The 18,535-nt window shown below is 44.9% G+C and overlaps 1 protein-coding gene across 5 annotated transcripts in view; it reads left to right on the plus strand.

Annotated features, from left to right (window-relative positions):
- Positions 1 to 18,535, plus strand: part of Unc13b (unc-13 homolog B) — a 207,658-nt gene that overhangs the window by 186,161 nt on the left and 2,962 nt on the right. For 4 of the 5 annotated variants that reach the window (XM_052176333.1, XM_052176331.1, XM_052176335.1 and 1 more), the window contains 16 exons: positions 1,962 to 2,030; positions 3,384 to 3,473; positions 4,118 to 4,246; positions 7,868 to 7,992; positions 8,618 to 8,703; positions 13,256 to 13,382; positions 13,605 to 13,701; positions 13,914 to 14,057; positions 14,521 to 14,598; positions 15,055 to 15,132; positions 15,613 to 15,701; positions 15,921 to 16,073; positions 16,180 to 16,303; positions 16,411 to 16,467; positions 16,629 to 16,709; positions 17,248 to 17,395. In XM_052176333.1, the coding sequence (XP_052032293.1) occupies positions 1,962 to 2,030; positions 3,384 to 3,473; positions 4,118 to 4,246; positions 7,868 to 7,992; positions 8,618 to 8,703; positions 13,256 to 13,382; positions 13,605 to 13,701; positions 13,914 to 14,057; positions 14,521 to 14,598; positions 15,055 to 15,132; positions 15,613 to 15,701; positions 15,921 to 16,073; positions 16,180 to 16,303; positions 16,411 to 16,467; positions 16,629 to 16,709; positions 17,248 to 17,395 (1,675 nt within the window). The remainder of the gene's footprint in view (positions 1 to 1,961; positions 2,031 to 3,383; positions 3,474 to 4,117; positions 4,247 to 7,867; positions 7,993 to 8,617; positions 8,704 to 13,255; positions 13,383 to 13,604; positions 13,702 to 13,913; positions 14,058 to 14,520; positions 14,599 to 15,054; positions 15,133 to 15,612; positions 15,702 to 15,920; positions 16,074 to 16,179; positions 16,304 to 16,410; positions 16,468 to 16,628; positions 16,710 to 17,247; positions 17,396 to 18,535) is intronic. The other variant, XM_052176334.1, reaches the window with a different exon arrangement.

Here is an 18,535-nt window from a genome sequence, read left to right on the forward strand (position 1 = left end):
AATAGACTATCCTCAGACTCTAGGAAATGATGACACTACTGTGCTTTAGAAGGCATTGTTCTGTGGGCCCACAGTAATTGAATCACAATGTTGCTCAGTCTGACAGTAATTACTCAGAATGTTACCTGACATAAATTCAGGATAAACAGGATGAAATGATCTCTCATAAAAGTTCTTTCTGTAGGCATAAAATTACATCAGTAATCTTATATAATCTTCACAGTGTACTGAATCTGTGATCCCTGATTTTTGGAATTCATAATGTTTTGTTTTGCTGAGATGAGTTAATGTAATTGATTAAGCCAATCAAGTCCCAATATGTATTGATTTAATCAGTATCTATTGATGTATCCAATGTAATGAATTCTGGAAATGTGCTAACAGCCTACAGGCATATGATTCCATATTTAATGATACTTTTTCTATGAAACCTATTAAATTAATATATTTCTATATTTTAATATTAAAATATATACTAAGAAAAAGCACATGGAACTTGGTTAAAAGAGAGACTTCTTGTGTCTTTCTGACCATTTTTCAAATGCATCACTATTTTTTTTCTCTCATCATCACTGCTAGACTCTGGCTATTAAGCTGTTAAGAATGCCCCAGGGTAGTAGTGGTGCTCAGCTTTGATCCCAGCACTTGAAGGTTTATAGAGTGAGTTCTAGGGCATCCAGGGCTACACAGAAAAACCCAAGAGGCTCCTTGGCATCAGGGTGACAAGGAAGAGGTGGAGGCCCAGTCTCTATCCTATCCCCTCCCCACAGGTCCCCAAGCTAGAGAGATTTTTGACAGGACATGAACTTGCTTTGCTGAATGCAAATGTGGGTGAGTGGGGCTTGGGGGTAAGGTGAGGGCCTGTGATGGATGAGAAAGATCCAGAATGTTTTAGTGTATGCAGCGAAAGTGCCCTTAGAGGACAGAGCTTGAGAGCTTGGGAGTGTCTCTGACTGACACCATGATGGCAAAATGCAGGTAACTGGAAGCAGTTGTTAGGTGTCCACTGCTCCTGTTCGTGTGTATGCCTAGATCCCCAGCCCCACGTTGGGCTAACAGCTGCTCATTTAACAGTTGGTTTGGTCTGTCTGTTCCCAGCCCTTCCAAGGTACTTACCTGAAAGGAAGATAGATGAGCTCCCGAGGGACATTGAGGGCTATGGCTCTGAGAAACTGTTGAAGACCATACAGTCTCTGCAGCCTCTGAGTCCCACATCACCTAACCCTGACAATTCCAGACCTCTCTTCCTTGTGAGCCATTTTGGGCTTGTCAGACCAAGGTTAACTCAGACAGATAACCTTTACTTTAGGCCTCCCCAGACTCTGCTGCTAAGGTTGGGAAGAGCAAAGCAGAAACTGCTGCTACAAGGCTCCAGGATGAGGTCCCTCCTAGCCCTTCGTCCTTTGTTCACTGGACCTGCTCTGTAGGTAGGGCCCTCAGACCACAGGGCAGTTAGTGCTCAGGGACACCCAGTCCCCCAGCTCTCTTCAATCCTGTCATTTATTTCTTACTATGCTCTCCAGTGCCTTGGGGTTTTTGATCATCTTCTAGATATGGTAGGAAGAATCTATGCAGACTGTTAAAGCCTCTGATCATCAATACATGTTTTATTTAAAGCTCAAAAAAAAAAAATGTCCCAAGAGAAGTTCAGAGATCTCAGACTCAGTAACAAGTTGGAGAAAGGGTTTGGATTTCCTTTTGCTGACTAAGATGAATTAAGGTCTCAAACAGAGAGATGCAATCAGTGGTCACATTATGTATTTAGAAAGAGATCGTTTTCCCCCAGGGACATGCCAGTATGAAAGGGTTCCTAGTTCAAGACAGTGCTGCTAAAAGATTTTAACAGGGTTCACCTCATTTATTTTCCTTCATATTGATTTGTCCATAGTAGTTCCTACTGTAGTTGAGGGGGCTCAGAAACAGATTGCTTCTCTTTCCTATTATTTCTTTCTCACCCTCAGAAAGAAAGATTTGTAAAACTGCTGGACCAGCTACACAACTCACTGAGGATAGACCTCTCTACATACAGGGTAAGTAAAGACATGGTGTGGGAAGAGTAATGAGTAATCTCAAATTCAGTCTGGAAGATGTAGGCACATCTTAGCTATAAGATGGAAGGCATGGAAACTGGTTTGTGTCATTATACCCACTCGGATGGGTAATGCCATTAACACCCATGGTTCTTCTGACTTCATTGCGGTGTACAAGTAGCAGGCACAGTGCTTTTAGTGGACAGGGGGCTTTTCAACCCATTCTTATCATCCTATCTGACTTTATAATAACATAATCTTTGCCAGAACATCCCTTAAAAATATTAGATACTTAGCCATATTCATCTTTCTTTCTCCCTTCCTCCTTCCCCCTCTTTTCCTCCCCCCCCCCTCTTCTCTCCCTCCCTCAATTCCCAAGACAGATATGATTTTTGGCTAGTGGCAGAAAGAGTAGTCTGTCTTGGACAAGCACAGTGTGTTAGGTGTTATATATTTTTCTGGTACAGGAGGAACTAGATATAGGAGAGTGGATACCTGGGATGGCTCAGGATGAAACAACAGACAGCTTTTCAGCTCCTTCTAAGTTAGATCTTATATTGGCTTTGTCACTTAAAGTGTCACAGCAGGCAGTCCACACACCTTAGAGAATGAGTACAAGAGCAGCCTCCAACTTAGCAAAGTGAGGCTTCGGTTATCTCCACTTTCCTTAGCCTCCATTTGTGAATAATGGAGAAATAACTACATATTATCTTTGGCACTAGTAGCCATCTGTAGCCTTAAAACTGATGGGGTGGAGAATAGCTCAGTCTTTTCCTTCATCTCTCCACAGTAGCTTCCTCCTAAAATTTATGTCAAAGAGAATAATTAATGACATGCAGGAAGTCTTAAGGAGTCCACTTGAGAGAGAGTGCTCAGAACTCTGCCATCTGCTGGCCCCAGAGCATAGAAGAGCAGTGCTGACTGAAAGTGCAGTTCTGGCTCTGTGTGGTCTGTAGTGTGGCTTCTTCTGTATCCATGATAGACAGCTAGGTTATAGCTTCTGACGTACTTACTGAGTGTGAGAAGCTTCACTTGAGGAGGGAGGGAGGTAGAGAGGGAAGTGCAAGGCAGGGACCGACTGTATCCATGCTCGTCGGAATACATGCTCACAGTCATGGCAAGCAGGCTCAGGGAACAAGTGTGGCCTTCTGAGATGTGAAGTACTCATCTTGGCACTAGGTAAGGACCTGCCTGCTTCAATAGGGAGGAAAAAAGGAACCCAGTAATGTAGGTGGCTCAGCTACAGAAAATCCCAGTGGGCAGCAGCTAGGGAAATTTTTAGTTTATTACTTTTGGCAGTGAAGGTTTTGTGTTCCTCTGTTCCTTTCTTCACATTTGCTTGATTTGTAACAGAATAACTTTCCTGCTGGGAGCCCTGAACGGCTTCAGGATTTAAAATCTACAGTGGACTTGCTGACCAGCATTACTTTCTTCAGGATGAAGGTAAGGGTGGACAGAGCTGGTCAGTGCTGGGCTGAGGACTTGGTTATAGAAACCTGGAGAGTAACAGTCATTGGGCAGTCTGAGGCTACGGTTTCCATTTCCAAACATAGCCGTCCCTTGGGTTACTTCTAGGAGTATGTAATCTATAGATCAATGAGGAAGTCCTAGAAGTTCTCCTCATCAGCTAACCTGCTGCTGGTATTCATAAGTTTTCTTATCACTGTGACAGGATACCCAACAGCCACAACTCAAAGGGCAGGAGGTTTCCTTTAGATCCCTGTTCCCGGGACATAGTCCATTGTGGTAGGGAGGGAATGATGAGCACAGGAGCTTATTAGTCCAGAGCAGGGAGGACTTGCTGCTTCTGCTTCCCATGTCTTGGTGGGTCAGGAAGCAAAGCGTAGAACAGGGAACAGGGCCACACTAACCCTCAAAGCCCTGCTCCTAGTGATCTGTGTCTGACAGCGCAGCACTATGGCCTCTCCAAACAGTACCTCTAAATGCTCAAAACATGAGCCTCTGGGGGACATTCTTCATTCAAACCATAACACTGGGCAAGATCTGAGGACTTGCAGGGATGATAGGTGGATATCCCACCTAGGTGTGCCGGACCCCTGACCTACACTTCTTCTGTTAACTGGCAGGTGCAAGAACTTCAGAGCCCCCCAAGAGCCAGCCAGGTGGTAAAGGACTGTGTGAAAGCCTGCTTGAATTCTACATATGAATACATCTTCAACAACTGCCATGACCTCTACAGTCACCAGTACCAGCTGGTAAGGGGTTTGGAGTTAGTGAGGCCAGCTGACAGTAGCTCTTGGGAGCCTCAGGTTTTCTTTACTAGAAATTTATGGTGGAAAAGAGCTCAAAACAAAGTCCTTGATGTTCTCAAGGATGATCAAGTTGTTAACTTTGGACCATTTGTCTCATACCCTTTATCTATGGATTGACAAAGGGCCTTTATACAAACAACACATGCAGACCTGAACTGAATTAACTTTGTTCAGATGTGTTTGGACCCATGTAAGTTCTGCACTGCCTTCCTCTGAGACTATATCAGACTCTGCGCTTCCTGGCATGATAATTTAACTTTTCCCTGTGGTGACTCTTTCTTCAGTTCATGGTCTTCTGAGATTATATTCACTGATTGATTCTCAAGGCTGAGCCAAACCTTCTGTGAGGCTGAGCCACTTTATCTAATCTAGGTTAGATTCTAACTCAGTGCTTGGAAACTTAGTTCATTTTTCTTGTAATGAAAATGTAAATGTAAAACAAATTATTACATTTATTTTATTGTTTTGTGGATATGGATTGTGTGCACATACATACATGGGAATAGAAAGAATACTTATAGGAATGGTTCTCTCTTTCTAGAATGTTAGTCTCAGGAATTGAACTCAGGTAATCAGACCTGGTGAAAGGTACTTTTACCAGCTGAGCCACTTCTCCAGTCCCATCTTTCTGGATACTTCCAATTCTATAACTCTTCTGCCAGCCGTTTAAAAGCCAGGACTTCTCTTTAGTTCTGATAACTCAGTTACAGTTATGTCTTGCTAACTATGCTTTTGCAGATTCACTTTTCTTTAGTGCAATAAACGCACACAGTCCAACAAGTATACATATGTGTGTATGTATATATGTATGCATGAATGTATACATATATAAAATGTTCTAGACCAGGTCTGAGAGAAGCCTCAAATGCTCCTTGAAGGTCTCCCCAGTCTCACATGCATTTATATATATTTACCCAATGTGGTCTTTTAGAAGTGTTTTGAGAAAGGCATGAGAGTGAAGAGATTCCAAGGAGGAAGAGTTCAGTTTTGGTTCAACAATAGGAACATAAAAGAAGGGAGATAAATCTTGAAAGGCAGTAGAACCAAATGATGGAAATTTATTGAATGCCCATCCTTTAGTGAATATCTATACTGCTTCCTTGGAGGACCTTGGTAAAGATCTAGGACAGTGGTTCTCAACCTCTGGGTCATGATCCTTTTTTGGGTAGATAACCTTTACATAGGAGTTGCCTAAGATCACCAGAAAATGATTAATAACAGTAGCAAAATTACAATTATGAAGTAGCAATGAAAATAATTTTATGGTTAGGGTCACCACACATGAGGAACTGTATTAAAGGGTCACAGCATTAGGAAGGTTGCGAACCACTGGTCTATGATCTTTTATCATGCTTCCTTCTCTCACTCTAAATGTTCTTTTTATGCCAGTCATATACTTAAGGCTTCCCCATTTAAAGGTTTTATAAACCTTGCACTGGTTTTGATCTCCATGGGAGTTTTTTTCTGGGGCTTTTGTTTAGCCTGTGGTACATTCTGGGTTCTTCTGTCATTCATCTATATATTCTCTTTGCCTAGGGAAAGATACTGTTCTTAGCTTTAATCTTTCAACCATGCAGATGTTCTAGTATTTGATCTGTCTCTACTCCAGCATAATAATGAACAAAGCTCTGAAGAAGGCCTGCAGATACTCTAGGGACTTGGCTTTAATCTTTTTATTTTGCTATCTACTTTCTCAGAATCTCATTTTCATGAGGCAATGTATGCACTCTAGTAAACTCTTGGAGTTTCTGTTCATTTGTATATAAGTGAACAAAAAAAAAAAAACCCCATATTTCCTTCACTAGTTCCTATTTCCTCTAATCAGAGGTCATTCACCAACCCATTTACTTAACACATGGAGTATTAGAATGCAAAGTGAAGTAAAACACAGGTCTGCCTTGGGGGGAATTATTGTTTGGTAGAAATGAGGACAAATTATTGCATTTGTCATTCTTTTTGTTGTTTTATTACATTATAATATATAGTATTCGATATCTGATATGCTAATATCAGAAATTCACAGACTGTTCTGGGAGCCCAGGGAAGGGTCATCTAACCAAGCCAGGAGAACCAGAGACAGCTTTGCAGAAGTAAATTAAGGTCTAACTGGATTTTGAGGAAGGCTTAGAACTGATATCAGGAAAGGAGCTGAAGGGAAGAGAGGGGGAAATAGAGGATTTGGAGGCCCAGAATTGTTCATGCACATGTTAATCTAAGGAGTCCCAAGCAGTTTTATTCAGGTGTTTGTAACCTCAGACTTTGGAGCTCATCTATTGTGAGGTCAGATCTTAGTCTGGGACAGAGGGCAGGTCATGGAATCTCACTGTGCTTTAATCACCTCATCTAGAACATGAGGAACTAGTAACTTGTACTCCAGAGTCATCAGTAAGATGAAACGAGATGGTGTATGCAAAGCCGTTAGCAGCTGCCAGGCACCTCAGTGAGCAGGATGCAGTGTAACACAGGAGAGCTGGGAAGACATGGAGTGGAGAGAGAAGGGAGCATGCTAAAGCACACCACTGTGCGAGGTGAAGGAGTCTAATGAAACTGAGGACCATGGAAGAGCTCTGAGATTCCTGCATGGAGAAAATCACTGACAGCTCACTGGAGGATATAGTGGACTGGAGTTCAAGGCCTAGGGTGTCTTTTGAATGAGTCTTTGCTGGGAGAGTGGCAGAAAAACTAAAAGAAAAAGATGCATATAAGTGATACTGAGGTCAAGTCAATAACATATGGATTCAGTCCTGGTCTCTGCTGACGTCTTGTTGATGCAGGCTCATCATAGGGCATTTTGGAGACTGCAGTAACATGTAGTATTCACATAAAAGTTCCATGTTTTCCTCTGCTCCCGTGAGAAAGAATGTCTATTCCAGTGTCTGTAGTGATCATACCTTGTTTTTTGCCTGGGGTCTGAATGTGAGTGACTATTTTTTTCCTGAGACTCATTGTTATAGTCCTTTATCTCCGAAGCAAAGTCTTAGGAGTCTTCTCTGGATAGGTAAATAGCTTTCCAGGTACATTTCTTCAAGCCAATAATAGCCTTCAAGAGATCCAAAGGAGACTGGCCCCACTGAAAATTAGGTCAAACTGTACACAGGGTTTATCTTGCTCAGCTTGAAGGAACTTCTTAGAGTCAGGATGTCTGTGTGTACTGTGTGAAGTGAGGATCTAAACAGGGACATCTGGAAGAGGAAGGTTTCCTGGGGGTGGGTGGATCTTACAGAAGCAGACCTGTTAGTGATGCTAGAGGATGCTCATTTTAGCCAGAGTCACATGTCCATAATAACTGAGAGGGATCACAAGTGCCTTTATATCTCTTAGATTGTGTACCAGAAGAGAGCCCCAGAGCTGAGGATAGCAATTCTCAGTGGTTGAAGGGTCTCCCAGTAATCACCCCTCTTGTGGAATAGAGGCAGACATTTGGAAGACATGCCCCAGAAGAGGAAGTATCCCTGACTTTAAAGTAGCAGGCATGGTAAAGGAAAAAGAAAAAGGCCGTCTTTTCAGTACTGTTGTGACTAGCTCCCTTTCTCCATGCCCCCACTCCCACCCCTGAACACGAAGCAGGAACAACCCCTAGAGGAACCAGGGCCCAGCATTCGGAACTTGGATTTCTGGCCCAAACTTATCACACTCATTGTGTCGATCATAGAGGAGGATAAGAATTCCTACACACCTGTTCTGAACCAGTGAGTATCACCCTACTTGGCTTTGTCTGGTTGGTGATTGGTCTGTCCATCTAACAGCCTCTCTCTTTCCTATCTCTGTATGTTTGCAGTGCCACCTCTTCCAACTGTCCGTCCATCTGTCCCTCTGTCCCTTGTATCTGTCTGGGTAACTGTTTCTGGAGACAGGTGTGGAAATATAAGGGGGGCCCTATACAGAGTGGGATAGCCTCCCCAGAGAGAAAGGCTTCTGGGACTGGGACTGTTAGGGGAGCCCCAGTGGATCCAGAGTCTATGTGTGCATGTGCCTGTCTACGATGAAAAAAGCTGGCCTCTTAAGGCCCGGCCCCTGCTCTCTCTCCTGTAGCTTATCTATCCTGAGCCTACCCTTCAGTGTCAACCCTCCCAGAGATTCAGTGCCTTGTCTGGGCATTCTGTCCCTTGGGATCATCTTAGCTAATATGGTCCCCGGCTCTGTCACTTATTCTCCCATTGGTCCCTGGGCCCCTTTTCTCCAGACTCAATCTAATCCTGTTCCCTAGGACTCGACTCCTCTTCATTATGTCTTGTGAGAACTAGGTACCTTGGGATAAATAAAAACCAAATAGCTCTTGCTTTGATGTTTACTATGTTTTTTTCCATCTCTCAGGTTTCCTCAGGAGTTGAATGTAGGAAAAGTCAGTGCAGAAGTGATGTGGCATCTCTTTGCTCAAGACATGAAATATGCACTAGAAGGTAAGGGTCTGCCAGACTCGCCTACCTCGTGAGTGCTCTCTTTCCTTTCCCACACTTCAATTCTTGGTAAACAGTACAGTAAGAAAGAAGAGGCCTTCTAGCCATGGTGTCAGGTAAGCTTTGGGAGGCATAGGAGGTACAGAGCTGTAGCCAAAGAGCCAAATAAGAACAATGGGTGTGCAGGTGTGGGTTTCTCTTTCCAGCTTTATAACAAGTACCTCTGCAGGACCTTCCCAGCCCAGAGAACAGCTTCACCCATGGTGAAGGTTTTTAGAATAGAGGCTTGCTTCCAGGAGTTATCTTTACAGTTATGAAGAACAAGAGAAGCTTAAATATCTAGAGATGTCATTATTTTCTTGTACTTTTGGCCTGGCTTTCTTTGAAACCTGCCCAGAAGGCTACCTCCCTCAGCCTGTAGAGCAGAGCCAGATAAGTTAGTAGACTGTTCATTCAGCTTACTCTGTTTCCATTCTCACCTTCACAAAGACCTCTCCTCCATCTCTGTCAGACTCTCATCCACACCTGTCTGTATGCACCAGTCTAGCTGCCGTTCCTGCCTGTTAGTCTGACTCCTCAGTCTGAAGGAAAAGGATATTTCTGGGACAAGCTCAGGGTGAAGTTTGTGCTCCACTTGGGTGGAGGGAGGACATGGATCACTCTCAGACTCTGCTTGTGAGGTTTAGAATCATAATTCTTGAGGTTGAAAGACACTTTGAAGGTCTGTGCTAAGTTGTTATAGCCAGACTACATGTGTGATTTCCATTGTGGAAGTCAGCCCCTGAGCAGTGGCTGAGTCTTGCTTACTTGGGTAATGTAATCCACACATTAGTTGAAAGATTTATACAGGTTTTGCCTGGCATCCCTACCTTGGTGAGACGGTACTTACCAAACCTGATGGGAAGTTTGCCGTCAATTCTCAATGAACATCTGTGGTTGGCTTAACAGAAAAAGTAAATACCTTTGAAAAATGAACCACCTCACAAGACAGGTAGTGTAAGGTGGAGTTATTCTGGGTGTTTTATGAGTTAAGGGGAAACACACTTGTTAGGCTTCAGACATTTTCAAGCCAGCCTAGGGCACCTATTGAATTCCAGGACATTCCTAGCCAATTTAGTGATTGACAAATGCAGCTATGTAATTACCTTCCCACTTAAAAGATCAAGGACAAAGTTCCCTCCTGCTTTGCAGTAAACCCCATCCCCATCCTCCATTTATTTAGTATTTTGTTTCTGCCAGGCACTATGCTACTTGTTAAATACTCTCACTGAGATGAATAAGGCAGAGTCTTGACTCTTGAGAAGCTTACAGGCCAGTCTAGAAAACAGATTTATCAATTGGTGGTTACAATACAAAGTTATAAATGCCACAAAAGAATGAATATAGGATGCTGAGAACATAAAAGAGAACCATGTAATGGGGTTTAAAGCCAAAGCATGAGAGGACATTGTTACTGAGGACAGACAGTACTAATGACAGCAAAGGGAACACAGAACACTGGGTGCCGCTGGCCCAGCATGTATTTTTCTTTGAGAGATGGAAGCAAAGAAAAGTTCACAATTTCTTGCACTACAGAAGACAGGGAGAATAGTCAATGGGAGATGAGGAAAGGGCTAGATCATAGGTGACAATCTATGTATAGGCTTCTGGCCTCCATCAGGCTGGTGGGAGCCACTCACATCTTAAGCAGGAGATTGGTGTGATCAGATTTATCATAGAGAAAGACCACTCACTCTTATATGCTATGGAGAGTAGATTGGAGGGGATTGGCCAGTCTGAGTCCATTCAGGGTTAGTCCTGTACAAGCTAAATAGATAGATTCCAGGGACACTTTGTAGGTACAATGGGTGGGCACTGATGATTTGGGGGGATGGAGTAGGGACAGTACTGAGGATGAAACTGTAGGTCTTGTGCATCCTATGAGGTCTTGAATAGCCTAGGCAGGCCTTTAATTTGCAGTCCTTTTGACATAGCTCCTGAGTATCTGGGATCATAGACCTATACCACCTTGTCCAGTGAGAGCTGATGGTTTAATTGCATGGGAGTAGACAGGTAGAAGGTATATTTATGATGTTTTACCTTTGGACAATAATGTAACATTAGTTGGCATAGTCTGTTCCCCTTCACTTGAAGGTGTTATAATAGCAAGGGGTGGAAGGAAAGAAGTTAAACTAAAGCACACTATTCCATCAGAGTCCTTACAGACATTACCAGCATTAGAGATTTAGGAGAGATTGTAGGTTCATAGAACCCTCTAGGAATGAAAGCTGAAAGAAAGAAAATATGGCTGGGGAGATAGCTCAGTGGGGTGGGGGAAGCTCTACCTGTTCAATTCCACTATTCCCCCAACCCCCATGTAAAAAGGTGGATGCAGACCAAACATGGTAGCATCCAGGGAACAGAGGAAAGAGGATCTCTCAGAGTGGAGGCCAGCCAGAGCTACATAGCAAGACCCTGTTGAGGGGTATTATGAAGCAGATAAATACAGCAAGCTGGCTAGCCTGGAGTTACTGCACCTCAACAGAAGTGTCAGAGAAACACTACCTAAACAAGGTGTAAGGTACAAACCAACATCTAAAGTTATCCTCTAACCTCCAGATGTGGATATACACACATATAATAAGTAAGCGAATAAGCAAACATTTTAAAGCCCCTGCTGACAGATTAACTCCAATTCTACCACAAGTAACAACAACCTCATGTAATTTGCATACAGTATCTAGACTTGGTCCTTAGGTGCTAAGACACTTTTTATTTGAGATAAGAGTCTCTCATTGGATTGGAGTTTCACCAAGTAGGTTAGGCTGGTGGGCCCATGAGCTTTCAGGGTCTGCCTGTCTGCACCTCCCATCTTCCGTCACCTCCTATCCTGCCACCATGCCCAGCTTTTTATGTAGGTTCTTGGATCTGAACTCAGTCCTCATGTTAATAAGTGAGACATTTTACCAGCTGAGCTATTTCAACAGTGCTCTCATGCAGCCTTATTAGATCATTGACTCTTTGGGTCTTGTTAGAAAAATGTATGCCCAATGTTTGAACACTAATCTAGTTAGTGTTTAAGTACTGAAGTTAATATTTGATCTAGAAATTCGAGCCTGGTACCAGAGGATACATAATGGATTGTCAGAAAATGTAAGAATATGTAAATACATTAACTCAAAGGTCCTGAAACAAAGAAAATGTTCAAGTGTCACTGGGAAGCCCTGCCCCCATTTCCAGTATATTGCTGATCAAGCATAAGGGAGACCGTTGGTGCACCCTGCACCATCATTCTGTGTCTCAAGGTCAGGGACTGGTTCAAGAGCACTAGAGAATGGAATAGAAAGGAGGGTCTCTCTGGTGTCCCTGATTTTCCTACTTTTTGTTCCTCATTGGTATCTCTGCTTTGTCACAAGCCACTACTATCATTCGTATCCGAAAAGTCTTCTTTGCTGGTGGTAAGCACTTTTGGTTGTCCCTTTGCCTCTAGTCATACCCTCCCTTCTCTTGCTCACTGCTTTCTAGAAGAGATGGCAAATGTAGCTTCGGGTTACAATAGTCCTACAGTTCCAGAAGATGAAAGTCTCAGGACCTCAAGCCTTTTCAGGTTGTGGCCCAGACTTCTCCTTCCCTGATGAGTGTCTGCTGCACTGGTCACTAGAACTAGCATTCCTAGACTAGATGTTCTGCTCTGACTTGGAAGAGCAGTACCTATGCTATCTCAGAGTTAAGCAAGGATGTCTTCAAGGATACCAGCTGCTCCTTCTCTCTTGCTTAGTCTCTCCTTTATAACCTGTCAACACATACTGACTTTTATTATTCAAATTAATACATCTTCTATAAAGGGTAGGTATGAAGATGATGTGTGGATATGGTCAGTGTTACAGACCCTGAGTTGGTCCTGACTGAGCTTCATCCTAGATTTAGATTCAGCTAGCTAACCACCGGATCCATAAACGTACTCCTGTTTGCTACAGCATGGTGGCTGCTTCTGCTTCTGTAGTTTCCAAAGTGATGGTCCTCATTTGCATATTTCCCTGAGGGCTCATCTTCTGTGTTTCAGCTCTTCTTGGGAGCCCTTCGCTTTACCTTGAGATTCTGTCATAACATGGCTGTTCCCTGTCATTCTGTTTGGTTTTCTGTCCCTTGTGGTTCCTATTAATATATTCCTACCATGTGTATCTTAATATCTCTTCATTTAAGCCTACTTGATAGAATAGCTCAGTTACTAAGATTGAAAACAGACAAACACTAGAAAACTATTGTGTTTCCTTCATGTCTATCACCATATTCCCTGAGAGACTCCACTATTTATCATTAGCACCCTTTCTTTTTCTTACCAGAGATCAGAGACTTCACTTTGCACTTCCAGAAGTTAGAGTAAGACTATAGACTTGACTTGGCTTAGCCTCTGTAAAGGAAGCTCTTAGAGGATGGGTGTGGGAGGTAGATGTTAGAAGTACTTGTGAGTCACCTGTCTTCTAGGCTCTCTGGCAGAGCCACCTTTGTAGACTTTAAGAAATACAGGAACCATGGCTACTGCTAAAACATGATCCAGTTTCCCTCCCTTCATTAGAACATGAGAAAGACCGGCTGTGTAAGAGTGCTGACTACATGAACCTGCACTTCAAGGTGAAGTGGCTCCACAATGAATATGTGCGGGATCTGCCTGCCCTCCAGGGGCAGGTGCCTGAGTACCCAGCGTGAGTGTGTGGGCAGCAAAGAGGAGGGGGGTTCTGAATGGGTATATGGTACCCTGCATTGAGTTTAGTAGGCTTGGCTCGGGTTGCTTTTTGCAGACACTGCTTTAGAAAGAGAAGTAATGTCAATGCCCTGCCTTCCAGAGATTCCACCTGGAAGAGCTGTCAGGTGTTACAGTATATACCAATTAGCTTCAGTCCTCACTTTTCCTGTCCTAACTCCAGGTGGTTTGAGCAGTTTGTGCTACAGTGGCTAGATGAGAATGAAGATGTGTCCCTGGAATTCCTTCGTGGGGCCTTGGAACGAGATAAGAAGGATGGGGTAAGTTGGGGACTTTAGCTACACAGTGGTCAGTTGGGTCTCGGCATTCAGCTACCGGCTGGAAGTTTGGGGATTCTGCTAGGCTGATCTGCCCCATCGTAAACAATCTGTAGGAAAGCGTGGAGGGCATGGAGCCATTCTGCTAGGCTGACCTCTTCCAAACATACATAAAGCTATGTATGGATAGTTATTCTATGTGTGGTCTTCCTTAGTTCCAGCAGACATCAGAGCATGCCTTGTTTTCCTGTTCTGTGGTGGATGTCTTTACACAACTCAACCAGAGCTTTGAGATCATCCGGAAGTTGGAATGTCCAGACCCCAGCATCCTTGCCCACTACATGAGAAGGTTTGCTAAGGTAACAGTGGATCTGCTGGGCCCTTGCCCCTTCACACCACCACACTCGCAGTCAGTCATAGGCCTGTGTTCTACCCTCTTCCATGGTGGCCTTCTGATAAGCCTTACATTACCTACTTCCCCTTTGCTGTGTCTTAAGCAGACTAATAGTTTGTCTCAATTCTGCTCTGCAGTTGAGAGAGAACTTTTCTCCTTCCAATGAGTCCTTCTTTGCTTTCTTGATATTTTGGGGGTTTGTTTTGTTTTGTTTCATATATTTGTGATCTGGTCTTGCTAGCCCTGGCTAGCTTTGAACCTGCAGCAGTCCTCCTAGCCTCTGCCTCCTGAGTGCTGGGACTGTATGTGTACATCCTTGCAGCCAGCTCCCTGCTGTTATTGTGTTGGGATGAGAAATGGAACTTCAGACAGCAAGGCTCCTGTGAGACATTAAGGAGTCTCTCTTTGCTTTTCTTCTCTTTCCTCAGACCATCGGGAAAGTGCTGATGCAGTATGCAGACATCTTATCAAAGAACTTCCCAGCTTACTGCACAAAGGAGAGACTGGTAGGGCTGGCTCTGGGCCTGAGAGGAAGGGAGTGGAGGACGTCTGAGGGGGCCTCAGCCGTTTGTGACTTCTTGTGCCCTTCATGCTTTGCTTGAAACTCACACCACAAGATAATGAGGAGTTCACTACAAGTGCCTCTGAGACTCCATTTGGTGCCTTTGCCACTATTAAGCATTTACTTTGTCTTCAATTTAAAAATTTCAGGCATTCACAGTATGAATAGTACCATGAGTTCCTGTGTAACTACCACGTAGCCTACATTTAGGCAAAAATGGTTACTATCTTTGTCCAAAGAGAAGTCTCTGAATTGACTTTAGATCTCAGCCTTTAGGGTGAGATATAGACAATGTGGAGCACCTGTGGCCTTGGGATAGCTTAATAGAGTGAGGGACCCTACACTAGGGACACTGTGCTAAAATGTGCTAAGACTGAAGGCATCTGTCTGTCCCCCAAAGCCCTGTATCCTGATGAACAACATGCAGCAACTAAGGGTCCAGCTGGAGAAAATGTTTGAGGCCATGGGAGGCAAAGAGGTAAGTTTAGGGTATGTGCTTACTATGCTTTGCCTGGACTGAGTTGCCTGGCCACAGAGCTCTACCCTCTCTCGATTACGTATAGGTGAGGTGTGCTTAGCTTCTGACTTAGGATGGCTTCACTTGAGATAGGCATTGTGGTAAAATCCTGGAAAGGAAAAGTAGCCACTGGGTTACGGTACTAACTCAGAAAAACAAGCATAGAGGTGGGGCCCTAGGAGAGAGAGAGGCAGGCATTAGGATATGGACCTAGGATGGAGAATTAGTCATTGGGATATGTTTCTGAGAAGAATTAGGCCTGAGAGGCATTGGGTCCTAGGAGGGAGGAGCAAACATTGAGGTTCAGTCCTAGGAGGGAGGAGAAGTATTGAGATATGGTCCTAGGAGGGAAGAGTGGGTGTTGGAACATGGCCAGAAGGGGGAATGGTGGCATATGAAGTCATGAAAGCAGTCTAACCTGGTCTACCCCTATGGCCATAGCTAGACTCTGAAGCTGCAGACAGTCTGAAGGAGCTGCAGGTGAAACTGAATACCGTTCTGGATGAGCTCAGCATGGTGTTTGGAAACAGGTCAGTGGCCCCAAAATATGCCACCTTTAGAGCCGGATGTACTTTCTGGACATCCGTAGAGCTGCTACCATACCCATCCAGCAGCAGGTATTTCTATATCCCTGTGTATTGTCCCTTGTGGAGACGCAACATAAAGAAATGAGTCTAAGTTGCTGCTGTTGCTCCACCGTTGGTTTGGTGCCGGGGGGGGGGGGTGCTGCATTGTGGGCATATGTGTAGCTTCCAGGTGCGGATTGATGAATGTGTTCGACAAATGGCTGATATCCTGGGTCAAGTTCGGGGCACAGGGAATGCATCCCCTAATGCCAGAGCCTCGGTGGCTCAGGATGCAGATAGTGTGCTGCGACCACTCATGGACTTCCTGGATGGCAAGTGAGTAGCCCTCTGAGAGAAGTAAAGCTGAGGCCTTCAGACAGGGGAGCCTTGGGGAGCGGGCGCTCCAGACTGCCCCAGCCTCACCTGTTGTCTGGACCTGTAGCCTCACGCTGTTTGCCACGGTGTGTGAGAAGACAGTCCTGAAGCGAGTCCTGAAGGAGCTCTGGCGGGTGGTGATGAACACCATGGAGCGGGTCATCGTCCTGCCCCCACTCACTGACCAGACAGTAAGAGCCCCACCCTCCTGGCCACTCCCACTGTCTCCTTTCCCTCACTCCCCACCTCCTGATAGAGTTTTCAGTCCTCTGCTTTTGACTGATCTCTCTCTGCCCAGGGCACCCAGCTGATCTTAACCGCTGCCAAGGAGCTGAGCCAGCTTTCCAAACTCAAGGTTCTTGGGATATGGGGTCCATGAGGCTGCAGGGAGGGTGCCGGGGGCCTGATGTTGGGGAGAGAACTACTAATGTGAGGGCTATTTTTGAACTGGCTGGTGAGGGCACTGCACTTATGACTGCCCTGGACTTTTCTGATACTGTTTTCTCTGGGTTCCAGGACCACATGGTACGGGAGGAAACACGGAATCTCACTCCAAAGCAGTGCGCTGTCCTCGACTTGGCCTTGGACACCATCAAGGTGGACACTTTCCCCTTCTACTCCAGATGCTCTCCCATGCACACTTGGCCTTGGCATCCCACCCTGCCAGACTAGCTATCAGGTTCTTAGTATTCTGTATCCAGAGAACAAGGCCTAGGCAGTGTCAGGGATACAGAGAGAAAGAGAAACGATTCCAAGCCCAAGACAAAAGATTGGTAAGGTGATAATAAGTCAGGAGCATGTAAACTACACTTGAGACATTTGGGGAGAGCACATCTAAGGTGTCGAGCTCCCTGAGGTTAAGAGAGAGGAAAGATCACTTTTGGCTCTCCACCCTACCTAAACACTTCTCTCATACTTGCCCAACTTGACAGGCCTTTCTTCAGACACTGCCTTCAGGAACATGCCCTTCCCTACTGTGCTTGCCACATACCTGAATGATGCTGAGGGATTCTGGCTGGCTCCATGGGTGCTTCTGGTCATAGTTTGTCAAACAGTCTGTCCTGTTCTGGTCTCTAAGTGTAGTTGGGGAGCTGCCTCTCTGTGAGGATGAAGCAGGTGATCATTTATCTTTCAGCAATACTTCCATGCAGGAGGCAATGGGCTGAAGAAAACCTTCCTGGAAAAGAGCCCAGACCTGCAGTCTCTACGTTATGCCCTCTCTCTGTATACACAGACTACAGACACTCTCATCAAGACATTTGTGCGCTCACAGACTGCCCAGGGTAAGGGACTGTGTCTCCACCTCCCCTCCCATATACAACACCTGTAGGGAATTATTATTGGCTAGCCCTTGGAGAGGATCCAATTTCTCCTTCAAGATATAATTAGCTCTCAACATTCAGTCCTTACCCAGGCAGGGGAGTGAGAGTCACAGGCTTCGAAAATGTGGGATTTCCTTATTCCCTTTCCTGGACACTTCCTGTCCAGTGCACATTGACTGGGCTCAGCTTTGCACAGTTGAAGAAGTAAGAAAAGGAGGAAGCCATAACCAGGAGTGGTCAGATACACATGCAGCCTTACTGCTTTACTTGGTGTTGTTCTGGAGAAAGAGCAGCCAAGGGCTCCCCAGACCATACAGCACAGATGAATAGAAGACGTAGGCAGATCACGGGCAGCTGAAGGGACTACATGGCAAGGCTGAGGCTCAAGAATGATGCTTATGCACTGGGGACCAGACAGCTCGGTTGGTTTGTTTTGGTGGTAGAGACAGATTTTTTTGTTCTTGTCCTGGGAATTTTCAGTCCCCCATACTACTACTTGCTACCAGCTATCATATCAGTCCAAACTAAAGCACATCTTCAAAGAGAGGCTGGCTCATCCTGAAATTCTGACCCAATCCTGAAGCCAGAGGCACCTACAGACATATGGGTTCCTCCACGAAAACTCAGGCAGGCTACCAGGGTTATGACCCTGATGGCGAAGCAAGAGTGGGAGGCTTGAGTCTTTCTGAGCTGTGGGTGTGAACTACAGAGTTGACTCAGAAGGAAAGAAATCTAAGCATCCAGGATTGGAAGTGATGGGAGAAGAGAAAATGGAGGGATTGTGCGTTTCCATTTCCTAAGCTGTTCTCAGTCCAGAGGCTGGGGGAAAAATAAGAGAAGCATGAATGGGTGTGGCTGAAGTGGGCAGGGAGAACTTCTGCAGAGCTGAGGACATGTACGGCCTGTAATATGAGGGAGGATCTGAGCTAACTCAGAAGGTTTTTGGAAGCATTGTGCTACAGCTAGGTAACAGTGAAGACAGGCATAAAGTGCTAGTGGGGCACACTATGGGATCTTTTTTGTCTGTCATTTAAAGGGCTAGAAAATCAGAAGCTGGCCCCTCTGCCTTTCCCTGCTGGCCTTAGATATGTTCTAACTATA

Source organism: Apodemus sylvaticus, chromosome 3 (assembly GCF_947179515.1).
Source record: "Apodemus sylvaticus chromosome 3, mApoSyl1.1, whole genome shotgun sequence".
Classification (NCBI taxonomy): domain Eukaryota; kingdom Metazoa; phylum Chordata; class Mammalia; order Rodentia; family Muridae; genus Apodemus; species Apodemus sylvaticus.